Here is a 9,940-nt window from a genome sequence, read left to right on the forward strand (position 1 = left end):
CTGTTCAGGAGAAAATAAGCCAACTCTGCGTCCTTTTGGGATCTAAGCTGTCTCCATCTTTCAAATACATCTCCAATATTTACCAGGGGGTTGTTACGTCTCTGGTCACGCAACTGTTAGAAATACGGCGTTTTCTTTTTTTTATGTCATGTAGAATCTATCTCCGTTGATCCTGTTCGTTTGTTTGCTGCTTTCATGGCTGTACTACCGTTACAGCTGTAGCGCGCTGGGTTACGTTTTTACAGGTATATCTGGCAACCCGGCCTGGCTGTCAAACTGGGCCGTTGATAACAACAACACACACACACACACACACACACACACACACACACACACACACACACAGATCAAAACATAAACATAAATTCCGTCACGGAATGTAAATTTCAAAAAGAAAAAAATACTGACATTAGCATTGTTGTCAGAAAAGATAGTATTTCAGTTTAACATGTTTCCTTAATATCTGATGAGGCATTGGTGTCATTTTTGGATTTATTACAATACAAATATTACATATTGGACCTTTAAGTTTAAGTAACATTTTGAATGCAGGAAAGTCTGAAGATGTTCTTCCAGCACTGGATTTAACATGTAAATGTTCACACTCATATTTGCATGAAAAACCAGCACACAGGTTCTGTTTTCACTTAAAGTTATACGCCACCGTTTGTTGAAATAGGGCTTATCATGGTCTCCCCTAGCTGGAGATAGGTGGGCCGATGCATTTTTTGTGCATGCATCGTTTTAGTCCGGTGCAACACCGGCAGCGCCGCCGCTAGTTAGCTTAGTGTAGTGAATGGAATCCTATGTTGCCGGTTAGCATGTTGTGAGTAAAAGTGAGCCAACAAAAGACAAAAAAAACAACCTAATTACTTGCACTGAGACAAAAAATGCGTTGGCCCACCGATCTACAGCCAGGGGAGACCGTGATAAGAACTATTTCAACAAACGGTGGCGTATTCCTTTAAATACTGTACCTGCAGTAGATTTTAGACAATATACCCTTCATGGGCAGTACATCTGTTCCCTGCAGTGTGAGCCCTGCGAAGTCACTCAGTGGCTCCTTGTAACCAGGTTAGTCAATGATTTCAGAGCCAAACCTGCTGCACTAATCTCGTGTCTTCAAAAACATGTCCACGCCAGTCCGACATGGCTGTGAGAGCGAGTGCACCTGTGGATAAAAACCGAGCTGGTGAGTTAACTTGTGTTGTCTTCCCGTTGACCACAAACCTTGTTGTCCTTTAGGGTCAAAAAAATTAATAAATGAACTGTCGCTTTTTTGCGATTTTCACGCATTTTTTTTTATTCATGGTCAATAAACCTAATTTATATGACATTATAGCTACATTTTTAGTTAAAAATAAGAAATTATGAATTATTTTGACTAATAGTTAAGATCAAAGGACATTGAGTGAATCACAGAATGTCCACATTTTCTTTTTCAAATGCTACAAAATTTAATAAAACACCCAAAATTTCAATGACAGCAATCCTTAATTTTACCCGCGAAGAACGTGCATGCATCCGTGTTATTTTGGGGCGATTTGGTTGAAAGAAACCCATATTTCTGTTCACGGTTAAAATTAGACCCGAGGACAACACACAAGGGTTAAAACTTAAACCAACGTCTTTCAGAGGTCACACACACACACACACACACACACACACACATACATACATAAACATACACATACACACACACTCTCCCCAACACCAAAGATGTTATGAGTTAGTATAGTTGTATCTGTGTGTGTAACAAAAAGAGAGACCACTGTAAAACCTGTATTATGAAAATAATTACACACACACACACACACACACAAACCCACACACACACACACACACACACACACACACACACACACACACACACACACAGGTGTCAGCCAAGAAAAGCAGTTCTCAGTCTCTGGAGGATTTCCAGCTTGGCTTTTGCTTTGAGGCAAAACAGGAGAAGGGGTGGAGCAAACAAAGGTGTGGCTAAATGCAGGTGAAAGAAAAACACAGTACCGTGGTTACTTGATCGGGCCAGGGGCTCTATTGCCACTCGTCTGCTAGAGCAATGAAAGCATCAGAGCTAATCGTGTGGAGATATGATTGTAATGTTCTTTGCTGCTCCAGTTTGACGTGAGCAGGTAAGGGTCACACCTAACTGCAACTGAATGCCTCAAAGTGTGAACTGTTCAGTGATTTTTTAACGTTTTCTTCTGCTGCTTACCTAAAGGGACAACAGCAGCCGTCTATAAGACGGGAGAGTCAACATGCTGGAGGACGGTTTTTCTAAGCAAAGACGAAGGTATGTGAGCGTTTAACATTTCAGTTTCCGTATTGGTGAAGTGTTTCTGTCGGATGAGGAAGCGGAGAAGATGGACGGCAGCTGTTGATGCTTTGGGGAACCTCAGGAGTTAGAGTTTTTTGATCAAAAAGTTGAAAATGTATCAAAAACACCAACCTTTAACCTGTAAAACAACTCTTAAGTGACACGAGGGGCAGCCTGTGACGCTGACGAACACTTTTTTAACGAGAATTTTATCAAATACTTATTTTTAAATTAATTTGAAAGCAAAAATAGATTTACTCCCAGTACTCTGACGTTTTACTTTATAAAAGTAGTACTGCAGTGTAAAAATATAAGTTGATTTATATTTCAGGGACAAAGCACATTAATGAACAGTATAAAATACAAAATGGAAAGATGCCAGATGTAGCAAGAATGCAAATTTACATCCGTACTCCCTCGGTACAGGTTACAAAAACATTACAAGTAACGGTATAAAGATACCAGTATACTGTACGATACACAAGTAGGAGAGGACAAACACATTATGCAACATGTCAAAAGTTAAAGCGATCACAGTTCTGGTTTGTTTGAGATGAGTCGGACCTTGTTTGTTGACCTTGAGGCAAAATTGAAAAAATAATTGGTATAAAAGTTTTTTTATACCAGAAATATGGGTTACTTACAACCACATTGCCCCAAAATAACTTGGATGCATGCACGTTGTATGGAAGCCATGCAACATTCTACGCAGATATTTTTTTTTTTTTTTATTAATTAAGGATTTGGATTTTAGTTGTTTTATTCAATTTTATAGCATTTGAAAAAAAAATTTAAATGGTTTTAAAACAGTATCCTGACTAAACTTTGACATAAACCAGTCTGTCAGTCACTCAACAGCCTCTGATCTGAACTGTTAGTCAAAAGAATTCATATTATCTTCTTTTTTTTTAACTAAAGAATTAGGTTTATTGACCATGAATTTAAGAAGAGCATTGAAAAAAGTGACAATTTTTATTTTATTTGTAAGCGTCAAAAGCATTAAAAAAAAAGCATCAAAAACATCAGGAAAAACGCCAAAATAAAGTAAATTTTGACCTGGATGGACAACAAGTTAATCAGTCGACAGGAAGACAACACCACGGTTAGAAGTGGAATGTAGTTTGTATTAGACGAGTGGTGTAGTCTACGTCATACGCAGGTGTGCGCAGTATACCCAATAAGAAAGCTTCAGGATTTCCATATACTCACTTAAAAATGACACGCAACAACATACTTTCTTTTTTATTTTTGATATATTTTAAATTGTTATCTGTGTTTTTCTTCTTCATATAGGCTAAATAAAGGGATTTCCACTGTAAATTGGTGCATAAAAAAGTATCCGAATACAGGAAATGAAGTCGTTGACGCTCAAAATAACCCTGGGGGAGGACACCCAGACCCCCCACTATGATATAGTATGATAGATAGTTTTTAAACGTCCTAGGGCGTAATCTACTTTTGATTTCACTTGTTTGACTTCAGACGTCACTACGTCTCTTTAGTTCATTTATTTGAACGGATTTCTCCCTATTTATGCAGTTATTTTGATGTGGGATTTATTTTTAAAGATCTAATTAATAATTTGTCATTTCATTTTTGTTATTTAAGATAAAATACAGTTTCAGTTGCACTTTTGATACACATCAATACACATTTTGAGGACACATCTGTTGTTTTGCACAATTTATATAAATAAAGGACTATATTTTCATTTGTTTGCAGCTCATTCTGTAAAAAAAAAAACAATGGCGACAAAATCGTATTGTGAACTTAAACTTGTGTTAATATTAGGGCTGGTCCGAATACCATTTTTTGAGCTTTGAAGCTTCGGTAGTAATGAGCATCGAATATTCGAAGCTTCGGAGAGAGGGGGCTTAACATATTATTATCTCTAATAAAGGCAGGAATCTTTATGTGTCTGTCTGTCTGTTTGCATTTTGATTATTTTGAGAACCTTTCATCCAAACGACTTCACAAGGAAGTGCAGTGTCGTATTTGGTGCAATATAGACAGACAGGCCAGACGCGTTCAAAATTAATACACTTTTAACCTCTCAAGGATCACCGTCCAGTCAACGGGACACTGTGACTGGGGCGTCGCTGTAACCTCGATAAAACTTCCACTCATGAGCGTTTTTATAACTTTAAAGCATTAAATCTTCAAAATATACAGCCATGTACACAACTGTTACAAAGTAACAGAAAATAAAACAATTCAGCGGTAATCTGCGCCGCCGAGAGTGCATGCATACCTGTTGTCGTTGTCCTGTCAGCAACAAAGTGGTATTTTGACCAAAACTTGATTTTCATAAATCCCCAAGAGTCCAAAGAAATGTAATATCCAAGCTTTATATTCCAAAACGATCTCTTCACCTCACAACGTTGAAGTTTCTGGCCGAATCACAACGGAAAAACGGGAAGCAGTTTTCCATTTATAATAATATATATTTATAATATAATATAATACAATTCCACTACTTTACTAGTGTAGTATGTTGAGGATAGTTTAGGACACTATCAAAAAAAAAAGATCACAATGGTATTTCTTGTCGCTACCGATTTACGAGCAAAAACAGCACTTCAATCTACGTTCTGGCTGTGGGCTGAGTTAGGGACCGTCTACAAATTACATTGCTCAGGTTGACATAGACTAGGCCTACTGGGATTTTTCAGGAAAGAAATCCCCAGAATTCTATAAAAAGACATTTTCTCATTCTGATTGCTGTAGCAGTTGCCAATGGTGTACTGCTAGTTACTACAGGTCATATTTTTGTCATATGTCACATGATAGTGAAACAGTATGAAATTAAATGTTTAAAATATTCACCAGAAATCAACCAAAATACATTTTCTCATTCTGATTGATGTAGTTGTTGCCAATAGTGGGCTGCCAGTTACTACAGGTCATATTTTTGTCATATGTCACATTATAGTGAAACAGGATGGAATTAAAAGTTTAAAATATTCACCAAAAATCAACCAAAAGTCATTTTCTCATTCTGATTGCTGTAGTATGGGCTCCAATTACCAATTAAATGGTAGGGTATGGCTCCAATGATGTTTGTTGTAAGTCTTGACATGCTACATATTTGTACCAAGTTTTGTGACTATACGTCAAACGCACTGCAGGGGCTCAATTTTTTTTTATTTTGTAGGGGGCGCTAGCGAGCCGTTTTTGTGCGCCTATCCCAGAAACCCTTAGAATACGTACATTTTCACCAGAATTGATGCGACTGCCAATTTAGGTGAGTTTTTGAGTATGTTAAGCCCCTCAAAAAGGCGATTAATTAGCCGGACAAAGGAAAAATAATAATTCCTTCAGTTTTAAAAGGGCCTTCGCCGCAGTCGGTGCTTGGGCCCTAATTAGTTTTTCTCATTCTGATTGCCCTCATATTTCCCAGTCACTTCCTGCTACTTAATATAGACCATGGTTTCCTAAAACAACAAGTTATATGGAAGCAGGACTCAATTTTCTCTAAACAATATTCACCAAAATTCAATGAAATATTTTTTTCTCATTCAGATTGCTGTAGTCCTTACCAAACTCTCACTGCTACTTACTACAGGCCATGGTTTCCTGAAACAACAACTTATATATCAGGACTCAATTTTCTCTCAAAAATATTTTTGCTGAATATTTTAAACTTTTAATTCCATCCCGTTTCACTATAATGTGACATATGACAAAAAGGTGATGTGTAGTAACTAGCAGTCCACCATTGGCAACTACTACAGCAATCAGAATGAGAAAATGTATTTTTGTTGATTTTTGGTGAATATTGTAAACTTTTAATTCCTTCCCGTTTCACTATAATATGACGTATGAAGAAAATGTGACCTGTAGTAACTGGTAGTCCACCATTGGCAACTACTACAGCAATCATAATGAGAAAATATCTTTTTATAGATTTTTGGTGATTTCTTTCCTGAAAAATCCCAGTAGGCCTAGTCTATGTCACCAGCCTGAGTAATGTAATTTGTAGACGGTCCCTAACTCAGCCAACAGCCAGAACGTAGATTGAAGTGCTGTTTTCGCTTGTAAATATGATGGTAGCGACAACAAATACCATTGTGATTTTTTTTTGATACAGTGTCCTAAGCTATCCTCAACATACTACACTAGTAATGTAGTGGAATTTTATTGAAGACACTGAATGGGGGTAGGTCGAAAACGAATATCCTGCGAATATCAAACCTGCTGCTAACTTATACCCGCTAGCTTCTCTGCCCAGCTTGCTAAATGCTCAAAGTGGGCGTCATCATATACCGACAGTCTCGTCTTCTTCTTCTTCTTCTTCTTCTTTGTAGTTTATTGGCGGTTGGCAAACCAACTTAAATGTTCATTACCGCCACCAACTGGACTGGAGTGTGAACGAGAGATAAATGCAGAAAATAAATAAACCAAAATAAAAAAAAATAATTTGAATGTCAAATTTTAAAATCGAATACCAACCCACCAAACGAATATTCGAATATTCGAATATTCGGGTCCAGCCCTAGTTAATATTTTGAGTCAGTAACCCTCATGTTGTCCTCGGGTCAAATTTGACCCGTTCTCGAAACTTCTGTATCAGAAATATGGGTTTCTTTTTAACCAAAATTTGCAAGTGCAATTGCAAGTACTCGATTACTACTTTCATTGAATTGTGGGTATTCAATTTTATAGCATTTGAAAAAAATTTAAATGGTTTCAAAACTAGACTCCACTTTGACATCCACACGTCTGTGATTCTCCACCAACATACGTTCCTCTAATATTAGTCAGAATCATTCATCATTTCAGTATTTATAGGAGATTTTAGTATAATCTCCTATAAATGAGATTTATTGACCATGAATTCCAAAAATACGTATAAAACTATTGGTAATAATTTGGTGTCAGTGAAAAATAGCATCAAAAACGTGGGAAAAAAAGTGACAAAAACATTGAAAAAAGTGCAAAAAAAAGTGACAAAAACATTGAAAAAAGTGTGAATAAAAAGTGACAAAAACATTGAAAAAAGTGCAAAAAAAAGTGACAAAAACATTGAAAAAAGTGCAAAAAAAAAAGTGACAAAAACATTGAAAAAAGTGCAAAAAAAAGTGACAAAAACATTGAAAAAAGTGACAAAAAAGTGACAAAAACATTGAAAATAGTGACAAAAGAAGTGACAAAAACATTGAAAATAGTGACAAAAGAAGTGACAAAAACATTGAAAAAAGTGCGGAAAAAAAAGTGACAAAAACGTCAGAAAATGTGTCAAAATATTAAAATGAAGTGTTAATTTTGACCCAGAAGGACAACACGTGCATGGTCAACCAAAAGACAAAGTTGAAGTAACTAAAGCTGTCAGGTGAATGTCGTTGCTTCAGAAATGTTGAAGTATGAAGTGGCATAGGATGGAAATATGGAAGGAAAGTACCGGTCCATGAGTAAACCTGTTTTGTTTGTTCTAGCTCTGCTGTCAGCCCGGCCATGACGAATACTGGGAAACTGCTAGAGAAAACGAGATGGTGTAGTTCCTGGCGCAAGGGTTTCCTCCTCATCCTGGTGCTGGCGGCTGTTTTTTTTCTCTACAGCACAAACAAAGAGCAAATGCTCTTGAACCCAAAACAATGGTGGCATCGTATAATAAGCCAGAGACAAAATCTAGCTTCCTACACAGCTGGTGTTACCACGAGCGCACCTACATCTAAATCGACTGAGACTGCATTTCCTCAAACTGAGATCGTCACATCGTCAGTGGCGACAGACACGACTCGAAGGACTACAAATGCTTCGGTGGTGACTCAGCAGATGGGCCAACCAAAAGCTGAGCCGGCAACACCTGTTCCTTATAAATCCCCGGGCCCGTACGTAGTGGAATACCCCTACGAGTACCACTTTATCATAAACGAGCCGAAGAAATGCGAGCAGGAGAAGCCTTTTGTGGTCCTCGTGGTTCCGGTGGCGCCCTCCAACAGGGCGCACCGCGACGTCATCCGGAGCACCTGGGGGGGCGAGAGTCCGGTTCTCGACAAAGTGGTGACGCTGTTCTTCCTGCTGGGGAAGCACTCCGGAGACGGGGCGGCGCAGCTCCAGGAGCAGCTGCTGCAGGAGAGCGCCGAGCACCGAGACCTGATCCAGAGCGACTTCCTGGACTGCTACAAGAACCTGACCATCAAGACCATGGTGATGCTGGAGTGGCTGGACGCCCACTGCTCCGCCGCCGGCGTCCCGTACGCCATGAAGATCGACTCGGACATGTTTCTGAACGTGCCCAATCTCGTCAGCATGCTGTTAAAAGCCCCGACGACAAACTACATGACGGGACTCGTGGCGAGAGGAGCCGCGGTCCTTCGAGATCCAAACTCCAAGTGGTTCATACCTGTGGAGCTCTTTCCTCAGCCGCAGTACCCGCGTTACGCCCTGGGTCTGGGCTACGTTTTGTCTATCGACCTCCCTAAAAAGCTCATACAGGCTTCCAGACACGTTACTGCTCTTTACATTGAGGACGTGTATTTGGGGTTGTGTATGCAGCACTTGGGCATCCCTCCCACCGACCCCCCAAACTGGGGATATTTCCAAGTGAATCCTGTGGGGTACAATCGCTGCTCTTACTCCCGACTCATTGCCACCACTACAAATAAAGACGCTGATCGTGTGAGTGAGTGGAAAGACTTTAAAAAACCGGGTACATACTGCTGATTGGACCCGCAAAAGATTATTCGAAATTGTTGTCAACTATTAATTCAATCAGGAGAGACTTCGTTGCAGGTATGCAAATATTTATTGTAAATAAGCATAATATGAAATGTACAGAGTCTTTGGGGATCATTAAAATATTTAAAGGGGTAGAGAAGCCAGACACTGGTGATGGCGGAGAGGGAACCCAGAGACCGAACGAAGGAGCCTGTCTGCTGGAAAGGGACTCAGGTTACAGTTGTTGACGATGCCCAGAGGTGGAAGGGGAGGAGGAGGAGGGTTGCACGTTTGCCAGAGAAGCCAGCTGATAGCAAGGAGAGAAGGCATTTAAAGCAGGATGTCATGCTGTGATTGGATCATCAATTCCGTGGCCAATTCTGGTTGGTTTACTGAAGAGTGAACGCCTCTTAACAGCTGAATAGTTTTAGGGAGAGACAGTGGCGATTGCAGTAATTTAGAAGTCTTCCCGGAAGAATTTGCACTGAGCTTCATATGTATTAAGAGTGTTGGGTCTTTTTTTTTTTTTTTTTATTATTTTAATCGAGAGAAAAAAGAAACTCTGATTCCAGCTTCTTAAATATGAATATTTTTCCAGTCTCTTCTCTCCTCTGTGACAGTAAACTGGATATCTTTCAGTTGTGTAAAGAACAAGACGTTTGAAGAGGTCATCTTGGGCACCATTTTCTGACATTTTATAGACCAAACAACTAATCGATTAATGCATGTACACTATGAACACTTTACTTGAAGGTATCTACATAAGAGTGACATGACACTGTCATGAACACGTGACACAGTCATGAAACATGGACTCTAAGGCCCCGTCCACACGTACCAAAACGATCTTTTTTTTACCCGTCTTCCCTGGATTCGTTTCAAGAATAGTTGCGTCCAAACGAATCCACTTGTAAATGACTCAATACGCTACTTCATAGTCCAGGCCTATAGGCGGCGCTG

General features: G+C 39.2%; 1 protein-coding gene across 1 annotated transcript; it reads left to right on the top strand.

The window, feature by feature from the left end:
- The first annotated feature begins 7,774 nt into the window (after nucleotides 1-7,774).
- LOC114555825 (beta-1,3-galactosyltransferase 1) lies at nucleotides 7,775-8,986 on the top strand. The gene has a single exon (XM_028578585.1). The coding sequence runs from the start codon at nucleotides 7,775-7,777 to the stop codon at nucleotides 8,984-8,986; it is 1,212 nt and encodes a 403-aa protein (XP_028434386.1).
- The last annotated feature ends 954 nt before the right edge of the window (nucleotides 8,987-9,940 follow it).

This window comes from Perca flavescens, chromosome 1 (genome assembly GCF_004354835.1).
Source record: "Perca flavescens isolate YP-PL-M2 chromosome 1, PFLA_1.0, whole genome shotgun sequence".
NCBI classification, from domain to species: Eukaryota; Metazoa; Chordata; class Actinopteri; order Perciformes; family Percidae; genus Perca; species Perca flavescens.